This window comes from Macrobrachium rosenbergii, chromosome 42, assembly GCF_040412425.1.
Source record: "Macrobrachium rosenbergii isolate ZJJX-2024 chromosome 42, ASM4041242v1, whole genome shotgun sequence".
NCBI lineage: Eukaryota > Metazoa > Arthropoda > Malacostraca > Decapoda > Palaemonidae > Macrobrachium > Macrobrachium rosenbergii.
Window position 1 is genome coordinate 32,682,749 of NC_089782.1, and position 22,035 is coordinate 32,704,783.

The 22,035-nt window shown below is 38.7% G+C and overlaps 1 protein-coding gene and 1 non-coding gene across 3 annotated transcripts; both read left to right on the top strand.

Moving 5' to 3' along the window:
• The first annotated feature begins 5,875 nt into the window (after positions 1 to 5,875).
• On the top strand, positions 5,876 to 5,948 carry TRNAA-AGC (transfer RNA alanine (anticodon AGC)). The gene has a single exon. It is a non-coding gene; the product is annotated as a tRNA-Ala (tRNA).
• Positions 5,949 to 8,325: 2,377 nt separating this feature from the next.
• sqh (Myosin regulatory light chain sqh) lies at positions 8,326 to 21,258 on the top strand. 2 transcript variants are annotated; one of them, XM_067086030.1, is made up of 5 exons: positions 8,326 to 9,087; positions 13,420 to 13,608; positions 15,628 to 15,728; positions 17,316 to 17,444; positions 20,203 to 21,258. In XM_067086030.1, exons 2-5 carry the CDS (start codon positions 13,425 to 13,427, stop codon positions 20,305 to 20,307), a joined length of 519 nt encoding a protein of 172 aa, XP_066942131.1. In that variant the 5' UTR covers positions 8,326 to 9,087; positions 13,420 to 13,424; the 3' UTR covers positions 20,308 to 21,258. The 2 variants fall into 2 exon arrangements, with proteins under 2 accessions (XP_066942131.1, XP_066942130.1); XM_067086029.1 differs by having other exon boundaries at positions 8,999 to 9,445.
• Positions 21,259 to 22,035: the final 777 nt, after the last annotated feature.

The window sequence follows — 22,035 nt, forward strand, 5'->3', positions numbered from 1 at the left end:
ACCCTTCGGAGTTTATTGAAAATGTCTGTAGAAGGAACGGAGGTAACCAAGTATTTTTTTCGCAGTTAACAAAGGCGCTCTCCGTTCCAGGCTTTCCGTTCCACCTCGACGTTCCGTTCAGGCGCCGGGGAAGTCCTCGTGGAACGCCCAACGGGCCCTGGTGGCTATATGACGCCCACCGTCAATAATTTAAGTGCGAAATGAAGGAAGCTACCCGGCATGTGACGTCACATATTCCCATTTTTTATCAAACTTTGGCGCGCTGGAACATCTTCCTACGATAACTAAAATCATTTGAAGAACGCTCATCGGGGCCTCCATCGGCCGTTCTTCCTCGCGCGACTTCGCAAATTCTCTTTCGGGTCCATTTTTTGACATTATTGCCGACACAGCTTGTTATTGATCCGCAAGCTTAACCCCTTAACAGCGAACATTGAGGATTTCATGATGTTGTCAGTAGACGCATTTCGAAAAGCTCTTTCCTCCCCCATAACTTTTCGGACCCGAACGAAAGGTGTCGAGTCCGGACACTCGGTCGGCGCTTGAGCGTTTACCAGTTTTATTTCAGACCGAAGAACTCTCCTGACGAAGAAATTTGTCATGGAACTCTCGAGATCTTGCGAACATGGTACGAACAAATCAGATTCCTCTTCCTCCTTCCCTTCCGATCCCCCCCGCCCCTCACCTTCCCTCCCCAACAATTCCTCCCACCTGCCTCACTCGCCAATCCTGGCCTCCTCCCCCTCCTCCAACTCCTCCTCCCTCCCCTTGGAGCATGGAGCATTTCCCCTCATCGAACCATGATAACCCCCTTTCATTAACTGCAGATTATTACAAGAGGAAGAGTGGTTTGCCCAGACGTGTTCGAGCGACAGTGTCTCCTAAAAGTATCGTAGTACCGAAAGTCACGCACCCCGGTAGGCAATCAAAAGGCAACGGCCGGCAATCCTCTACATCATTAACGAAGAGGGTTTTGCTTTCAGGTACCTCTGGCTCTGTCTGTGGCCTTCCTTCCCAAGAAGCCGAGCCTCCTTCGCGGACGGACACGCCGCCACGAGGCGGTTCTAATAAGCAAGGAACCGTTTTAGATTTCCTTCTTTGATGACTCTTTCTCGTGGGGGAACATAATCTCTCTCTTTCTCTCTCTCTCTCTCTCTTTGACAGGTCGTTCTATCCGATAATACTCGCCACTGATAAATCGTCAATTATTTAGATTCATCTTTGTCCACTGCAGCCGCTATGGAACTTGTCTCACTTGCGCACAATAACCCTGTTTCTGTAAATCATCTCATTTGGTGCCTTCAGTGATGATCTAGTGCTTATTACGAATACACACACACACACACACACACACACACACACATATATATATATATATATATATATATATATATATATATATATATATATATATATATATATATATATATATATATATAACCTCTCAGAGAGGCAACAAAGTATGTTTTGGAACGAACCAAGAAAGAGAGAGAGAGAGATTGTTCCCACACGAGAAAGAGACATCAAAGAATGGAATCTAAAACGGATCTTGCTTATATATATATATATATATATATATATATATATATATATATATATATATATATATATATATAGGCCTATGTGCGTGCTGTACACTCAGAAGCCTGCTACATCATCTCGTTTGAATTCCAATCACCCCTGGAGTCTATTCTTCCTTCATTCACAACAACCAATGCCACAAGCATTCTCATATTTCCAGTTAACTCTTTCCGCCCTTGCGTCATTCAGATCTGCCTCTTTTCCATTATTTAAATTCAACAGCCCTTTTGTTTGCACCGTTTATTCCGAGGCTGAGAAGATTAGGCCGATAACAGATGGACTGTCAGGGTTAGAGCAGCGTAGGTGGCCTATAAAGGGAAGAGTGTGTGAGGAACAACCATTTGTTAAAATAAAGCATTTTTTTTTTTTTAGAAGTTTGGGAGGAAAAAAAAAAAGACAAAATAGCTGCGTGTGGCGTCCATGGACCCAAAGAAAGCGTATAAGATAATATTTATACAATACAGAGAGAGAGACAGCGTTGATGATGCAAGTTGCGAAAGGAAATTAAAAAGTTCTCCCGTCGAAAATGAATCTTGTTCTATATAGAGCTTCCATTCCTTTAACTGTACCTCCATTTGTATCTTTCTTCCGTCTTGCTATCCACCCTCTCGTACCAATTATTTCATAATGCAGCTGCGAGGTTTACCTCCTGTTACACCTTTCAAACTTGCCTATTCTCATTTTCTTTCCAGCGCTGAATGATCTTATATGTCCCAGTGCTTGGCCTAAACTATATAGTCCATAGAGAGCGGATGGTTTGGTGTAAGCTCGAGTCTAAGACATGGAAATGTTATGATTCATTCAGTGTTTTAATAATATAATTTTTGAATTTTTCTCGTTCTTAAACTAAGAGAGAGAGAGATGTGGATATATATATATATATATATATATATATATATATATATATATATATATATATATATATATATATCTTTCATTATGACGGTTGGTATTCGTCTACGTATAAAACCTATTACCCCAACGCTCTGGGTTACGCTAGACGCATTTTCTAACTGTTAACATTTGGAATGTGAATCTTAAAAGGTCTGACAGGCACGGACAAACAGACAAGATCATTCGCCTCACGCCGTTCCCGGTCACATCATGTGAATAGAACTTTCGTTAATGCTCGGGGGGGTTGTGGGGGGGGAGGGGGGTCGAGTAGGATTGCCCGGAAGCACCGGAGAATATTAAGCAGCCGATTTCAGGAGACAATCTTCAAGAGGCTTTGGCGTCGCTTGGGAACACATGGCCAACTTTTTAATTCTTTATTAGTATTGTTATATTAATATTACTTTTTAATTCATTATTATTATTGTTATTATTATTGTTATAACTATTATTATTACTTTTTAATTCATTATTATTATTCACGAGTCACGTCGAAAAAAAAAAAAACAAAAGAACGACGAACGGCGAGCGTAACCGCTAACTCCTCCCTACCCCTTCCGAGGTCAAACAATGGTGACCTCTTGACCTCTTGGATGTTGAAAGGCCTTAACGCAAGTCAAGAGCGTGAGCGTAAACGATCTGGAGGCCTCGATTTCACGCAAAACACAGTTTGCGTAACTGCTTAGGCCTAGACAACGTGTCTCAATTTTTGGAGCGTTCCTGGTGCATACTTGCACATTTTGCGTCCTAATATAATAATAATAATAATAATATAATAATAATAATGATAATAATTTAGGACTGTTTGCTCTTGGTGACAGTGTTTACACAAAATCTCTTCCCGATGCACAACAGATTGCAATACCAAAAGATTCGTGGTTCCCGTAGGAGGGTAGCGCCGTCAGTGCACCTCGTGTGGTGCACTGTAGGCATTACTTAGAAGGTTCTCTAGAGCATCCTTTCGGCCTCTAGCTGCGACCCCTTTCGTTCCTTTTACTGTACCTCCGATCATATTCTCATGACCTCATAAGATGCCCTCATCACAGGTCAAAGAGCTTGCTTGACCTCCGACCTAAATTCTGTATTCGAGAACAAGTGAAAAATGCGCTGAAGTTTCTTCGGCGCAATCGAGTTTTCCGTACAGCCGCTACAGGGTATAATCAAGGCCACCGAAAATAGGTCTATCTTTCGGTGGTGTCAGTATGATGCTATATGAGCAGCGGCCAGTGGAACTTTAACCACGGCCCCCGTGGTGGCCTGTACATATATCGTTGCCAGAAGCACGATTATGGCTAACTTTGACCTTAAATAAAATGAAAACTACTGAGGAGGCTAGAGGGCTGCAATTTGGTATTTTGGCGATCGGAGGAGGGTGGATGATCAACATACCAATTTGCAACCCTCTAGACTCAGTAGTTTTTAAGATCTGAGGGCGGACAGAAAAAGTGCGGACAGAAAAATTGCAGACAAAAAAAAAAGTGCGGACAGAAAAAGTGCTGACAGAAAAAGCACGGACAGAAAAAAAGTGCGGACAGAAAAAGTGCGGACGAACAGACAAAGCCGGCACAACAGTTCTCTTCTACAGAAAACTAAAGACGCTTTCTCTAAGCTTCCGTAAAAGCGTCCAAGCAAAAGTTAAGACATTAAATCAGCCTAGGGCGCCATCTCAGCCCCTTCCTATACGCAGGGCTGACTGACAGATGGGGCTGAATGCAACAGCAACCTTGGCTTCGTCCGCAGGCGCACATTGTGATGAAATCTGACGCCCGGCTGAAACCCAGTCTTACCAAACAGCGTCGTTCGCTGGATTTGGGTAGAAAACAACAGTGTGTGCTGCCTTTTATGGGATTTCGCTGCTGTCCTTTCTTTATTTCTGTCCGTTTTTTGCTTGAAGACGCCCATACGTACATAAATACATACATACATACATACATACACACACACACACACACATGTATAACTGAATCACGAAAATGTGGAGCGTGATGAATATATAAATCTTTATTTACACACATATGTATACACACTTGTGTGCGAGTAGATAGTTTACAGTAAGTCAGAACGGATGAAATGACGATAAAGATGAATATAAATAAAGCGAGAAGGTCTGCGAGAGAGAGAGAGAGAGAGAGAGAGAGAGAGAGAGAGAGAGAGAGAGAGAGAGCGTCCCCTACATAACTTTTTATTTCTTGCAACAGAATCAACGGTTCTTTCCCAACGGCAATGCACGATTTCAAAGCGAAGCCAAATTACAGACTGGAACGCTCATCCTAACCGCCCTTAATAACTAGCCCAGACCCAAGCAAAACGTAGGCCTATAGCTATTCCGGCAGAAAAGGAAAGTCGTGAGATATCTCTAGACTAACATTGCTTTCCGTTTGCTGTCAGCTCGAATGCTTAAGTGTACTTGATCCTATCTACGACTATAAACGGTCGGTTGCACCGATCGATAATTTTCCCGAATATCAGGGCAACATCCACCAGCTGACGGATGAACAATGTTGCAAAGGGCTCATCCAATTGGCTTTGTTCTTTGACACTACTAGGAGTGAGCGAGTGCTCTCTCTCTCTCTCTCTCTCTCTCTCTCTCTCTCTCTCTCTCTCTCTCTGTATACACACACACATATACACACACACTTATGTTCACAGATATTAAGCCACAAATATCCTTCAGTACTCTAACCTAGATTTTCGGTTCATTTGCATATAACTATAATCAGTTGGCTGTTTATATTCTTGATAGAGTCTTCAAGAATATGGTACAATTAATATATATATATATATATATATATATATATATATATATATATATATATATATATATATATATATATGCGTGTGTGTGTAAGAAAGAAATCTGCGTATTTTTCACCGGAAACTGACGCAAAAACTCCGACGATATGAAGATTCTTGCAAGAAATTCACTGATACCATTAAAGCAATTGCATTCAGTGGAAAATGTCTAAGAGAAACTTGCCCCAGAGAGAGAGAGAGAGAGAGAGAGAGAGAGAGAGAGAGAGAGAGAGAGAGAGAGAGAGAGAGAGAGAGAGAGAGAGAGGGTGTTCTGTACACTGACGCTTTTCAACGTCGGAAGGTAAACTTTGAAAGCAAAACGCTAGACTCATGATGATGACAGCTTCCGGCATCTTTCGTCATCTTTCCGTCAAACTTACTGAAAAGTATAGCCATTATTAACGATTAAACCGGTGTTCCTCTCGTTCATCCCCGTGTTCCATCGTCTCGCTGATCATACGACATAATTGTACTACTCCATGCAAGACTTCGGTGGCGAATCGCTCATAAACAGACAATAGAACCCGTAATCATGTGACACCGACGTCAGGTTTACCTTCATGGTACAACTGACGGACAGAAACGGTACGTTCGTCGTCTCGCTGACACCGGGGATGTAGCTCAAATGGTAGAGCGCTCGCTTAGCATGTGAGAGGTACGGGGATCGATACCCCGCATCTCCAGAGATCGTTTTGCAAAAATCGCTCTGCGTTCTGCAACAGACGACATGAGAGAAACGCAGTGCGGGGCCCTGTTCGTCCTTCTCCTAATATGTAAGACTTAAAGGCGTCGTTGCGTTGTGGTATCTTTCCTCAAAAGTTATTCGTCGACGATAAAACTTGAATGTTTTTCAAGGTTGTTTGTCTCTGATGATTATCAAGTTGTTTTCTTTACTGTACCTTTGTTTTACATCCTTATAATCACTTTCTTTCTGGCATAGCTATTTTTGCTAGCTTTTAGCTAGAAAAGACGCTCAGACATTACAAATTTCAACCACTACGTACAATTAGCATAGTTGTACAAATACTCCGAGTCATTAATTTTTCTTTCACGCACATAAAATAGGAAGCTAACGTTTTCTTTAGAGACGAATCAGTGACTAAAACAATAGAGAAAGGCATGCGAGCGCTCGTATCCGCAGCAAAATAATATCTTTCTCGGAATCTTGTAAAAAATTTAAAAAATTAGATTGACAGGCTCGGGACCATAAACACAATTTCTATAATTCTGATAACAAAAAAGTCCTAAGACCACGATTTTTCCGCTGAACAGCTGTATTCCTTACTCTCTTTTATACGCAAAGCATCTTGGAAGTAAATAAATACACAGATATATGAAGACATAAGTAGACTGAGACTATAGCAAAAGAATGTTATGTTTAAGAGTAAAAGATATGAATTCGGGTAGACGTTCAAGCATGGCTACTCAAATAAATATTCAGTTTCTTTGACGAAAATGTACGTGAGCGGAATATGCATCATGACTGGTTAAATACGCCGATCAAAGCCGAATAACACCGTTTTACTGTGAACGTAGGCCTACATTCCGAATACGTGTACATGAATGTAGTCCTACATTCTGAATACAAACGTGCATTGTTTGTAAGAGAAAGAGATGCGATTAAACTGAGATCTGACTCAACTCAGCATGAAGGACGCGATCTGCCAGAACAAAGAAGAAGAAGAAGAAGAAGAAGAAGAAGAAGAAGAAGAAGAAGAAGAAGAAGAAGAAGAAGAAGAAGAAGAAGAAGAAGAAGAAGAAGAAGAATGAGCAAACAGGGTTCACCTGTGTGCCAGGGGTACCGTCTTCTGAGAAATGAAGTCACAAAATTTGTCATTTTCATGAACAAAGACTGCAGAAATTAACGGAAATGCCCCGAGCAATGATTTCTCTAATCTGTCGTCATACCACGGAGGGGAAATGATAGCACAAGGCACTTTCACTCGGAGGTGGAGCCTAAGGATTCCTTGTCACTTGGCACCCGCCTGTCTCTGCTTGTATGAATAACAATTGTTTTCACAAAGTCTGGCTTTATAAAGACGCTACACATCATTGTTTTTGTATTCTCCCTTGAATATATTCGAATAACTTTAACACATTCGAAGACCAAGTTTTGAATTACGCAACGCAATGGTACCAAGTTCAGGGAACGTTACGAAAGCTAATCATCATTTTCGCGACGCATTTCGCGAAAATTGTTTAATTGAACTAATGCACGTCGATTACAACCTAATTACTACCCATGAGTAATACTCGTTCTACGCTCTGAAACTAGCACCGCCAATTGATACATTTACGAGAAATGGGCACAAAATTAAGTATAATTTACATTTGTAGGTCTATGTAAATTTCAGTATGAAATATAAGTCTCGCAATCGCATCAGTAACAAATTGATAAACTAAAATTCTCAAACAGGTTTAAATTTCGCGATGAAATAAATTTACTGACATTACAAACTACCAGTTTAATATTCCTATAGATACGCCAGAATATATTATATAATTAATATGGCTCTGAACACTTCTGCTATCAATTCAGCTTATTTCATACATACGAATATACTGATCAATGCAAGAATAAGAGAGAGCAATAGTCGATTCAGCACTTTGCCAATAGTTACCAAAATACTTTGTGACTAGGATTATTCGCGTTTTCTTTCATAAAATTGACAACAATCATAAATGAAGCAATAAGATAAATTTAGTAGAAAATCCGTCGTTAGTTTTCGCGCAATCCGGTTAAAATCCGGTTAACAGACAAAGTTCCGGACATACTGAGAGAACATTAACATAAAGTTAAAATTAGAAAGTTACAGGCCTATAAATGTATTACCCTGTCATTAAAAAAGTGACGAATATTTACAATTGACACAAACCAATCCTTTTCAGTCGCAAACACTCACCCATGCCCAGCACGAACGAAAAGAGGGTACAGCCAGTCAAAAAAGAGTACAAACGCCTCATCTTACCTACGATTGCGCCGCGTTCTTCTTACATAATTATCGAATGACTCATGGCGCAAGTGGCCAATCGCATCGGCCCGAACCTTTCACGGTATGTTCTCGTGTGCCCTTATTAGGGCATCAAGTGCCACGCCGTGGCGTTTGCTAGGATGTACCGATCTGTTTTTTTTTCATTTCTGTCAACTGCCATTAACCTGGCTTGTTATAGCCGTCGAGCTCAACAGGTGTAGTTTAGAAGCGAGGCCATCCGTTCCTCAACACTGTAGGTCACAGTACCTGACCTGCGGTACGACCCCTGACGTGAAAGTGCCTCCCCGCGCCGTCTGGATTATTTTCACGGCTCCCTGGAAATAAACAACTGAAACAGCGTGACGAAACGGTCATTTAATAGGAGAAGGGGCGAATTCTTAGCATGTCTGTCAACAGATCTTTGCCTGCTTTCAGCATAATTGGGAAATGTTGATATCTGCTAACGCTTATGAGGTGTAATTGCGCAGCCTAGATTTTTAGTAATGTTTCGATGTTTTTTATTGATATCGTCTTTTTGGTAGAGCTTTTTAACGGATAGAAACGGTCGAATTTCACTTACAGATATTTAATAGAGCGAAATTGATGCAATATTAATATATTTCCGACATTTTAATCTTAAAATTAGGTCGCGAAAAAGGCGAAAAGAACGCGACGATTAAGAAACACGAGCGAAAGTCAAAGAGACGAACTTTCTTTTTCCGCCGATAGGTGGCGGTGGCCGTCCCTTCTCTCAGGCACTTAGTCAACATCCGCTCCCCGTCTCAGTCGCTCTGCGTCCTATTTTCCGTCGGTCTTTCGCTCCCCCGTGGTCTCCCTCGTGGTAAAAACGGTGAGTTTTGAATTCATCTCGTACCTGAGTCTCATTTTGTATAATATTACTCCACATTTCCCCCGATATATGGACATATATCGTGGGGAGAGACGGGGTGCCCCTATGAGGTCATGGCTGATTTGACAGACGTGACTTTTGTTTGTTTTTACTTTCGTGCCACACCCTCGACTTATCGTCAGCATCGCCACCGCCGTCGTCATCCCAGAGGGCGTGGGCGGAGCTCGAGTGCCACTTGACCGTAGGGCACGGCTGGGTGAGCCTTGGGGTGAAAGAAAACTTAAATAGTTTTTATGTTAACCGTTAACTAAGACCCCTTAATGCTAAGCCATGCTTAGAACTCGACCCCTTGACCTGGGTATGTCTTATACTGACCTGTCTTATTTTATCTCTTATTATATTTTTGATTTGGTTATAATAGGATAGTTCACGACCTGACCTAGTCCGAAGTTTAATTAGGTACAATGTAATTGGTTAGTTTACGAACTGACTCTCTCGTTATCGTTTTGACTAGGTCAGGTCATAAACTAGCCTTTGATATCTTTTGCTTACGCTTTTGACTAGGTCATGCCATATACTAGCCTTTCATATCTTTGATTTACGCTTTTGACTAGGTCAGGTCATATACTAGTCAGTGATATCTCTTATTTATCCTTTGGCTAGGTCAGATCGTATAGCCTACTAGCCTATTATATTTTCTAATCCTTTTTTTAAGCTAGGTCAGTCATGTACTAGCCCGTTACATTTTCTCTTATCCTTTTGACTAGGTCAGGTCATATACTAGTCAGTGATATCTCTTATCCTTTGGCTAGGTCAGATCATATAGCCTACTAGCCTATTATATTTTCTAATCCTTTTTTTAAGCTAGGTCAGTCATGTACTAGCCCGTTACATTTTCTCTTATCCTTTTGACTAGGTCAGGTCCTATACTAGCCTATGATCTTTTATTTATCATTTTGACTAGGTCAGATCGTATAGCCTGCTAACCTATTATTTTTACTTATACTTTTGATTAGATTAGGTCAGTCATATACTAGCCAGTTACATTTTCTCTCGTTGTCCTTTTGACTAGGTCAGGTATACCAATCTATTATAGTAGCCTATTTATCCTTTTGACGAGGTTGGGCCATATACTAACCTATTATACTATCTTAATCTTGTGACTAGGTCAGGGCATACACAAACCTGTTATCTTTTATTATCCTTTCGCCGTATTTATGTCTACATTCTAATTTTTGCTTGTATGGTAGGCCATTTTTTTAAAATTTTGATGGTAAAGTAATTTATAATTTCAAGTAGGTTAGGTTAACCTTGCCTGGAAAGTGTGCTCCTAAGTAGGCTAGCATATGCTAGTAGCCTAATATAGTAGACTAGGCCTTTACTATTTTACGGCCACACCCAGGGTGAGTGGGGTGAATTGCCGCTAGTTATGAACCTTAATAAATGGGTGGCCACACTGGAGGAGCTGGGTGATTTGACGCCTCACCAAATCACTGCTGTTCACTCGATGCTGCATTCTTTAAAAACCGCAGAGTTCCGAGCACCTTTATTAGGAGACATGGGTTGTCTGAAGTTTGTTCCAGTTTTATTCATCCCTCGTTAAGTTCGTTGAGCAATAAATCGAACGATCTCTGGCTCATACACAAATATTCATAAAATTTTTCATTGTACAAATGACAAAATTGACTCTGTTTGCTTCTTCTCGAGTTAAAATCATGCATCCAGACTTTTTTTTTTACCGATATTTTATCTAACTTCACAGAAGTATTTTCAAATAAAAGTATATTTGTGTAAGCCGTATGTCCTCTGAAATATCTACAACAGAAATGCCTAGGTATTACAGAGTTCATGTGGTTAAGTGTGTTGATATTTTCAGACTTTTAGGCCACAATTTTTTTCCATACTACTGTATTTAGTATTAGACTGGTATCAAAAGCATCAGTAGTGAATAATACTTATAACCCCTGGTTTGCATAGCCTTATTGAAAAAAAATCTTATGTAATAACCAAAGTTGTTCCAGGCTTAATTTGTGTAGCACCATTTGTTAATTTTAGTCTTCTGTACTCATGGTGTAACCTCTGCTGGCTGGAAAAATCATCTTCCATGTCCAAAAATTAGTAAAAAATACATCTTGAGTAGTGTGATAGTGGCCAAGTGTTACTAGTGGTGATGAGTCAGCCTCCATAACTAACTTGATTACTGAAGTCCAACTTTCAAAGCACTCAAGGTCGTTTCATTGTGCTGTAGAGCGTTTTTTGCCAATAAAGTGATTTATCTTGTGCTTTCTGCAATTTGATCTTCATTGCTGGTAATACCAGGGTGCTTGAATTTCTAATGAAATGCACAAACCATAAAATTTCCTGGTTGCTGATCGTTGCTGAGATTGTTTTATGCATGTCTGACAATTATTGATGGTGCAAACTGCTTGCTCTTACATTTCCCCAGCCCCCAGTAGAGAACAATTATGCTGTAATGCAAGTGGAAATGTTTTTTTTGTTTGGGGTTGGGGGTCAAACCACAAAGAGTGAGTGGCAGGAACGGGAATGGTGTCAAATGCAAAAGACTTAGGAAAAGCAGGGGGTGCTTGCGTATAATCAGTATCAATCACAAAACGCATCATGAAGGACTAAGATGTCACAATTGCAGGTATGCACCCTAACCTAAGATAACTTAGGATCCTGGGATTCGTTACCTTGGCCGCAACTACTTTTCATCTCATAAATCCTCCATCCTGCCATCTAACCTGAGATAAACATGAGTCATAGAGGAAAATACAGGGATGCATAAGAACCTTACGATCTGTTAATCTCTCTCTCTCTCTCTCTCTCTCTCTCTCTCTCTCTCTCTCTCTCTCTCTCTCTCTCTCTCTCTCTCTCTCTCTCTAACCTGGCCTAGAGTGCCATGAATCATAAAAGTGAAAGAAAAATTCATCTCAAAACACACTTGAAAGGTGGCATCCAGTCTACCCCTGAGGGCAGGTGTCTGGAGATGCCTTCACCTCATTCCATCTAAGAGAAGTTGGCCACAAGTCCCTGGATACCTGCTTGGGACCTGTGGTGGCTGCTCAACAGGTTTTCCAGTCACCCAAACTCATTTAGGACAGAAACGGATTTTGCCTAAGGTAATTGGAGGGTATAAGGCTGGGGTTGAATGGTTGAGTGACTGACACCCCCCAGATGCAGGTAGGCTATGCATGTTGAGTATCCTATCTTACAGCTTTGGTTATAAGGTGCAACTTCCCCTCTATAAGTGTACAGTATTCTGAACCTATCAATTACTGTTGACTAGATTTCAGCAGCCTTCTGAGTTGGTTGTCCAAGGTTTTTCTACACAGACAAGAAGCCAGACTCTTGTCATTTGGGTTCAGGGCCCTGTGGCTCTTGCATCACAGGGCCTGGCTGTTCGGAGGTTACGGGGGTCATCGCTCCCCTACTCACTTTTGTGACTGGAACAGTGGCATTGCTGGGTGGAGATTCAACTTGCCAGTCACTTCAGACTGACTCCCACCCAAGGAGTGTCCATACATAAAAGGTGATGGCTTGTATTTTCTTGGGAACAAATAATAAATTTTTATTTTAAAAGTACTCTGTAATTTTCTTAATATACAAACCACCCCCAACTTAATGCCTGTTGCCTAAGGGAAAAATGCTCAGTAATTGTAGGTGGGGAGAATTGGTGTACCCCACTCATCCACCTACCACTTGTTACCAAGTTTCAACGATTGATGCCAGCTCATGGTGGTAATACAATACTCCTAAATAAGGGGCTGTGGTTTTTATACCTAGGAAAAATACTTTCAAATTGATTTTGTTTTTATCAGATAGTGTATTCTTTGGCTGAATTTCTGGTAAAGAAATTTTAAAGTTTTAAAACTTAGCTGGGTAATTATAAAAATGGTTATTGTATAATGTTAGAATTGCGACATCATATTAAAACTTAGCTGGGTAATTATAAAAATGGTTATTGTATAATGTTAGAATTGCGACATATTAGACTACAGTGTATTCTTTTGCTGAATTTCTGGTAAAGAAATTTTAAAGTTTTAAAACTTAGCGGGGTGAGCATAAAAATGGTTATTGTATAATGTTAGAATTGTGAGATATTAGACTACAGTACAGTACACTGTGATGTAGTCAGAGAGATTCTATGGCTTCCATTAATATCACCGGGAATGAATTGTCTTTGTATAGCATGGGTTAATTTTATCGTAGCATTAACCTTGGTTTGTACTTGGGCTTTGTAAGATTTCCGTGTACTGCACTGTATCAGAAAAGATTTGGTTTACAGTCGTACAGCATGAAGTTTTCTGAGATTATCTTTTTTATTTCCAGCAAACATGTCTTCCCGTAAGGCCGGTAAGAAGACCGTCAAGAAGCGTGCCCAGCGCGCCACCAGCAATGTCTTCGCCATGTTCGACCAGGCTCAGATCCAGGAGTTCAAGGAAGCCTTCAACATGATTGATCAGAATCGTGACGGATTCATTGACAAGGATGATCTGCATGACATGCTTGCTTCGCTAGGTATGAGTTTTATGCCCGTTATTATTATTATTATTATTATTATTATTATTATTATTATTATTATTACAGGCAGTCCCCGGGTAATGTCGGGCTCGGCTTATGATGCTCTTCGAATATATTCGTCAAAAATGATTTCCCGGGTTACAGTGCATGTTCCGGGGTTACGACGCTGATCTGAAGGAAGAAATATGGCTCTAAAACGGCAGTGGTAAAAATTTGGAGGGTTTTTTTATGAGAAACAAACATAAAAATGCATGTTATGTCGTTTTCAAGACTCGAAGGATTAAAGTAAGGTTTTCATACGATTTTCGATATTTCAGGTTATAGCGATTTTCAGCTTATGACGCGGCATTGGAACGGAACCCCCTTTGTAAACCGGGGGACTGCTTGTGTTATTATCATCATCATTATTATTATTATTACTGCTGTAACCCCTTCAAATTGCTAATCAGCTACAGTATATGATGATGGTTTTTAACAGGTTACCTTTTTAAACACCTTCTTAACTGAATAGCAAGTTTGAAATACAGTTTAGTTTAGTCAGAAAGTTATATGATACTACTGTTAGCTTTGGGATATCTTGACAGCTGGTGTAAGCTTTACTGTAAAGTTTGCGTCTTTGTTTATTTGGCAAAAGGTGAAAACCTGTGAAGGATCTGCTGTTGAATTATTATTATTATTATTATTATTCAAGGTTGGACTGGAATGTCCTCAGGTGACAAAGGGAAGAAACCAACGAAAAAAGGTCATGTGGTTAGTGTATTAAAATGGCTTTATGTATTAAGAAATGATCATCTCTTATTGTTGTTACAGTGTTTAAATGAACATATAGTGCATGGAATTTGTACTGTACACCAGTGAAGTATTGTGCTGCGAATGAAGAAATTTCTAATTCTTAGCGGACATGTTGCATTAAAGCGATAGAGAACAGAATTTACAAGAAAAAACCCTTCTCTCTCTCTCTCTCTCTCTCTCTCTCTCTCTCTCTCTCTCTCTCTCTCTCTCTCTCTCTCTCTCTCTCTCTCTCTCTCTCAGATAAATGTTTTGTCTTTGCTTAGAATGGATTTATTCTGATTAAGGTTTCTTTGAACCCATTACTGTATGTAAATGCAAATCTGATAACAGGAATAATTCTGGAAAAAATATTTTGACAGATCGTACTAAACAATTGCTTCAAGTTTAAATTTAATTTTGGTTCTTTCAGACTGTGTAGAATCAGTCTAGCTTCAGTGGACGTTTGGAGGTTTCAGTATCGAGTGCTGTAATTGTTTCGCTTGTGGTTGCAGAATATTTTGGTGATCGTATAGTTGGTATACTGTAATAGGCAACCAAGCAAATGCATTAGTTTTGAAAGGGAAGAAAGTTTTCGCTTTCAGCACTAATTTTCATTTAGGAGATGTTTTAGGGACATGATACATCTCGTTTTATTGATAAGAACATGTTTGAATTGTTTTGAATGAAGTATAGTACAGCCAGTCCCCAGTTTACGAAGGGGGTTCCTTTCTGATGCTGCTTCATAGCTGAAAATTGTTTTAACCCGAAATATTGTCAAAAATCGTAAGAAAACCTTAGTTTTAATAATTTGGGTGTCTTGTAAATGACGTAAACTGCATTTTTCTTGAGTTTCCCATCAAAAAACTTCCAAATTTTTACCACTCTGCCCTTTTGGAACCATATTTCTTCTGTCAGATCGGCATCGTAAACCTGGAATTAATTTTTGATGAATATGTTTGAAGAGTGTCGTAAGCTTAGCCCATTGTAACCCAGGGACTACCTGTATGGTATACAGTATATTCTTAATAATGTTTAGTCATTGTTTGATTTACACTTACCAGGTAGTGCATTGGCCTAGATTTCTTGGTATAAACATTTTTGATTTTAATACCTACATCACATTAACTCGATGCTTGAGCAATTGAAATTCTGAATTGACAAATATATCTCTTAATTTTTATTATATTTTCTTTCATTTCTTATTAGTACATTGTCCTGCATTTTAAAACTACTTGCTGCTTTCAGGTAAGAACCCTACCGACGAGTACTTGGAAGGGATGATGAACGAGGCACCTGGACCCATCAACTTCACCATGTTCCTGACGTTGTTTGGTGATCGTCTTCAGGTTAGTTTGTGACAAAATTTTTGGTATGCCAGAATGAGTATGTTGCTAGCACTTATTCAGAATTTTGTCAGTGCATTGGTGGTTTTTCTATTTTAAATCCCTGTAGCTTCGTTTTTGTTCATACTCAGGAGTCACATTTGTGCTGTGAACAACTTATAGGAAGACTACATCACTTATAGGAAAGCTACATCCTGTAATGGAAATGTGAAAGTGTATTTTATCATATCCCTTTTGACAATCAAAAACTTGCATTTAGCATTTCATTGTATTGGAATTTGGAGTTGCCCTATGTTAAGCATTGTAAGTGATCTATCTTTTATGGGACGAGGATATGCATTTTTGAACACATCCTAATACTGTAAATTTATTTTGCCATAGATAATGTTAACTGGATTTTTGTGTTGTTGTGTGTGTGTGTGTATGTGCATGTGTGTTTTTGAGCCACCTTATCTTATATCGGTACTATAGTCACAGTCTTATGAGATTTTTTAGTAAATTCTGTGTTATAGCGTCAATAAAGGGTGTTCGGGGAAACAGAATTGAAGGGACTTGTGTTAGCAAAACCTCGAGGTTAGTCAGGTTAGGTAAGTGTTAGTTTCCAGTTCAGGAACTGAGTACTTGATAAAATCTTTGAAAAGAACATACTCATTATGTTGGCGGAAGAAGGTTTCAATGTGAGTGAGTGTATGAAGGTATATTTGCTTTAGTAATATGAATAGTAAGAGGAGATTTATATTTCACTGTTTTCTAGTTGTATTTAACAGGTTTTTCTTGGTGATAAAAATGCTCCCTTATCTTACTCAAACATATATTGTTAGCAGTGAATTGACTCATTTTTAATATTAATAAACATGAGCACACATTCATGCAGTTGGCCACTAACTTGTTAAGGAAGCGTACTGCATTGGAATGGATATGTTATGTGGAAAGGAGGAAAACGGTAGAGAAATAGGGTAACTTCTTTGATAACATGAAGTTTGTTGAGGGAAATGAAGTCAATTTAAGATGCATTTTAAATTTTGCAAGATCAAACACAGTCAAATAGATGGCAGAACCTCACAAACTGCACAGTCAGTATGTTCAGAACAAATTGCTAAATAGTTAACACATACGTACTTTTTAAACTTTCATGAACAGCTCTTCGTCAGTTTGTCAGTGATTAATCACATCTATGAGATTTTTAACCGCTTTCCCCTACATTATAGGTATTTGACTGTAAGAGTTTTGCTTAGTTTGCAAAATGCCAGTACAAGTATTGTATTCAAAATACCATTAAAAGTATTGTATTCAAAATACCAGTAAAAGTATTGTATTAAAAATACCAGTACAAGTATTGTGTTAAAAACACCAGTACAAGTATTGTATTCAAAATACCAGTACAAATAGTGTTTAAAAATGCCAACTCCTGTATATTTACATGATGTAGGAAATAAAACTTTGTATTTATTTAGTTGGTTAGGAGTTTTTTGGTATTAATACACTACAGGATACTAATAATTTTAGATGGCTAAAGAAATAAAAATATTGCAGTTGAAGCCCTTTTTATTTACGCTTGAGTTTTGCTTAATATGGTTTGTTATTCAACAGGGCACTGATCCAGAGGATGTTATCAGAAATGCCTTTGGATGTTTCGACGAGAATAACCAAGGCTTCATTAATGAGGAGTTGCTGAGAGAATTGTTGGTATCAATGGGTGATCGCTTCACTGACGAAGAAGTAAGTTTGTTTCTTTGATATTTAAAAAGATCTTTTAATCTGCGCACAGTATGTATGGCGCGTGTGTTTATGAGCAGTGGTGTCGTTCATCTTTCAATAGCTGGGAAACACTTGCACAAAATAAGGCTGTTTATGGTCAATGGTTGTGGAGAAAAGTGTAATTTGTAAGTACATTTTTCATTTTGTAGTTCTATTGTTACACAATTTCACTTTGTCAAGACTTGAAATAATGGCTTAGTTATGAGGATTTACTAAGAGAAGGATCAGGTCTGAGAATTGTAAACCCATGAAAGTTTGACATGATTTGTGTGGAGAAAAATTGTTTAAGGTTTATGGGCAAGCTCTCTCTCTCTCTCTCTCTCTCTCTCTCTCTCTCTCTCTCTCTCTCTCTCTCTCTCTCTCTCTCTCTCTCTCTCTCTCTCAGGTGTGAAGGAATGTTTACTTTTATACTGCACTGCATCTTCAAGTTTAGAGTTGTATGTTAAATTGATACACTCTAGGGATGCATTAGTTTTGCTGTTAGTTCAGCATACTGTGATCATTAATTGCTAAGTTACATTGTCTTTCGTTATGAAACTCTAACCTTTGAAGCAATCAACTGTCCAGTATAAATATACGACAGCCGTTATTGATCCCAAGAATGCTAACGTTCATAGGAAGATCGTATTGCAAGTGATCCTGTGGGGGGTTAATGCTGTCAGTGTACCTCATGCGGTTATTTCTCTTTCATCATACTTTCCACCCTCTCCTAACAGTTGTTGCATAGTGCAACTGCTAGGTCTTCCTCCTGTTACATGTTCCAAACGTTCTTTACTCTGTTTCCCTTTCAGCGCTGAATGATTTCATAGGTCCCAGCACCTGGCCATTCGCCTGAATTTCATAGTGTTGTTCCACATGGCAAGGCATCCCGTAGGATAGGAGTTTAGCCCAAATCGAAGACCCACTGTTTTTTGTCTTCCTCGTGGGGCAAAAAAGCTCCCTATTATAAACCCCTATCACCTATTATAAACCCCTATCACTTTAGAGCCTTACTACCTGAGACCAATGTAGGGAGGTACAGATGTAGGGGATTTTGCTACAGGAATGTTTGTACCTCAGAAATAAAACGTTGGGACCCTTCTAGATGTGCTAATTAAAGCCAACAGCATAAGGTCCGACCTTTTTACTGTTACAGTATTTAAATAACAATGCTGTCAGCTGTACTATGATATGGAGAGCTATTTGCATTTCAGTAACTAAAGGGAGATCTCACTTTAGAATTGTATTTGAGGTATTTCCAACAGGACTGGAGTGTAGGTAACATTTCATATTTAAAGTTTGGCAGTGATGAGGCTATGGTGTATATAATGAAATTTGTCATTGAAAGGTTTGCTGATGTTTTCGTTAGGAGTTGTAGTGGATAGAGGCATATACTTGGTGTGATGTTGTTACTTGCATTGTAAATTAGTTGAGGGAAACCACTTTGAGTCACACTTGCAGGCTTGTAAGGCTTATCTGGAGGATAAGTACTTAGAAAGGTTGAAATTAGGGCAAAGTAAGGTTTGGAGTAATGGAAGGGAGCAGTACACTACACCAAACTGAGTTTTCATAAAAACACTTAATTCCCCATCGTACAATTGAGCTTTTGTTGTGCCTTGTCATAATCCTTAAAGGTAGAATAAAGCAACTTGAAAAGCACAACATTGTTAAAGAAGTTAGACAGCTAGGTTAGAAGAGACCAAAAGGAACAGGTGAAAATTAAAATGCAGAATTCAATGTAAAGTTGAGCCAAAGGGGTACTGCACTTCAAAGAACTTCGAGCACTGCCTACATTGCCTGTCAAGGCATGTTGTAGACTTGATATGTGAGACAGTCATCCTTATCAAACTATTTACTGACAAGGAAATTCTTCGAAATTCAGTTTGAATTTTATGCTTTGTCAGGTCTCAAAGTTTTGTTTAAAACTGTTCAGATGTAGGGCGAGTCGTCATCCAAAAGACAGTATTTTAGTGGTTTGCTCAATGTATTGCACACACGAAACACTTGCTTTAAATATGTGTTGTAGTTTTTACCTATAAGGTATGACAAAAGCATGCTGATAGAGAAAGACATTCATATATAACTAGTCTTCACTTATAAAAATAGACCCCACAGGAATTTTTTCACGTTTTACATTTAGCAGAGCGAGGATGATGCAAACTTCCCTTTACATTGCAACAAAGAAAATGTATGACGACGAGAACAAAGGTTTGAAGTGGGTAGCAAGTTGTTATTTAGTTTTGACAAGCTTTCCTGACAACAGGTTGTAGAGTTTGTTGTCAATTATTCTCACGGGCAAAGCAGTGACTAACTCTGATGAAAAAGCAATGTTCATACAGTAGTAAGTGTAAATGTATTTGCTGTAGAGGAACTTTGTAGTTGAATTAGTAATGGCGAATGCCAAGTTTATATCTTGGAAATGCCTATTTGATAGCTATTAGTGTTTTTAGTGGAACTTTTGCCGCCAAGCTCATTTCATGACCTGTAGGGCTATGTAAGTATGTGTATTTTTAAGGTAACCCTATTTTTGATAGGTGAAGGAATTTTGGGGTATAGTGCCTGTAAAATTGTCTAAATTTCAACTGATTTTTAGAATATCTTTAGTTAGTTATAAATGATTTGTTTAACCAGACCTCTGAACTCTTTTAGGGTTCTTCTCGGGCTGGGATTTTAGAATATCTGATGGATACTTTTTTTGTTATCTAAATAAGCGTGAAACTGATGATATTCATGTTTCCAGGTTGACGAAATGTACCGAGAAGCTCCCATAAAGAACACCATGTTTGATTACGTCGAGTTCACTCGCATCTTGAAGCACGGTGCTAAGGACCTGGAAGACCAGTGATCACCTGGTGACGCTGCTGGGAAGTCGTCTGAGACCTGACCCCGATTTGCCTTCGGTCACAGAAAAGAGAATCCTATTCGTCATAAACTGTCATAAATTTGGTTTTTTACTCTTTAGAGTGGCAGCATGATTTGCATTTTTTTGTGTGAAAATATCTTGTCGAGCAAAATATTTTTAACTTGAATTCCCCCTTCGTGATATTTTACCGTTTCACCAAATACGACATCAAGAAGCTTTGAGCTGTTCCTTCCCACTTTCAGATTTATGATTCCGTAATGAATGCATATCAGTTTGTATGGGTATTGGGCGTGTCCTTACATTTTGTACTTTTGAACTACAGATGCATTACTACAGCCGTACTTAGCTAATATATATAATATATATTTTAAATGTCCCGTAACCTAATAATGTGTAAGATAATTTATTGTAGCTTGTTGAGCTTCAGAATTTTTTTGGGGTGCCAAATCTCCTCTTCAGTTTGACACTTGAAATTTGAGTTTGTCTCTCGTACGTTTTGCCGAGCTATTCACTTACATATACTTGACCCCTTTGCTTTTCATGAATACATTAGTATCTCGTTTCCAGTATGATACAGTAGTTTCAGTCCTGTGCTAAAGACCTTATTATTTAAATTTAAAGTAGCGTACTGGTTAGGGTTAACCTCCATATTACCCAGAGTAGACTAGGAGCTGCTTTAGACGTTTCTAAAAGAAATTTTAGTGCCTTAGCTGGAAATTATAAAATAGTACCGGTATCCAATCTTAGGTTTTGCATAACAGCTTAATCAATAAGAATGTCCTTGTATTTAATTAAGATTTTATATTGATATTTTGGTAGTCGATACAATGCCGTTTCGTCAAACGTTTGTTTGTTCTACATGAGTACTCATTCCAGAGCAAAATTTTTTATACATGGTCCTAACATTAATAAAATAAATTGAGGAAATTTTAATGGATGTCTTTTTCTTCTTAAGTTTGACAAGGGATTACAAAGATCCTGAATCACTCTCCTGTGTTGAAAATATAAATGACTGAATTTTGCCACTGAAATTATTTTTTATCGGACATCACAAAGCCATTAATTTTATGTAAGGAAAGTCTTTTCAAAAATAATTTAGTAGTTAAGTAAATTTTTCTGGAAGTTAAAATAAAAACTTCAAAGATTATTATACAGAGTTAATCATATACAATTGTAATTAAGATTTTATACTAATTGCTGCCCTTGTTCTTCATCTTCTAAGATAAAACCTCCAAAATCCCTAACCTCGAAAATGTTAGGGAAGAGTTTCAATATGCTTCTCTCTTCTTCAGTCACTGAAAAAATGTGATTTGCAACATTTGTCTGCCTAAATTTTGTGTGAACTTATGCACTACAAACTTGTTACATGCCAAAGTAAACAAAGGTTTTGAACAGTATTCAAAAGGAAATCTTGATCAAGTTAGTAGGTTAATAAATGTGGCTGATGTAACACAAGTACTGTAACGAGCAAGCTTAACAGATGGCGAGCGCTCATACCGTACAGCAATTCGCTTGGAACTTTAGCTACTGATCTAGTCGATATTTAAGCTTGCAAAATATATCCTTTCCTTGTTTACATCTCAAGGTAACCCAGGTACGTAGAGTTGTTGTCCGAAGGGCATTGGTGGTGTGTACTTGTTGTCTGAAGGGCATCGGTGGTGTGTACTTGTCTGAAGGGCATTAGTGGTAGTACTTCTTGTCTGATGGGCA

Bases quoted from the DNA above. Each gene is read 5' to 3' on its own strand.
- sqh (XM_067086029.1), top strand. From the start codon at position 9,418: ATGCTTAGAACTCGACCCCTTGACCTGG. The intron at 9,446-13,419 runs GTATGTCTTATA...TTTTATTTCCAG, and splicing joins AACTCGACCCCTTGACCTGG to CAAACATGTCTTCCCGTAAG. The intron at 13,609-15,627 runs GTATGAGTTTTA...TGCTGCTTTCAG, and splicing joins TGACATGCTTGCTTCGCTAG to GTAAGAACCCTACCGACGAG.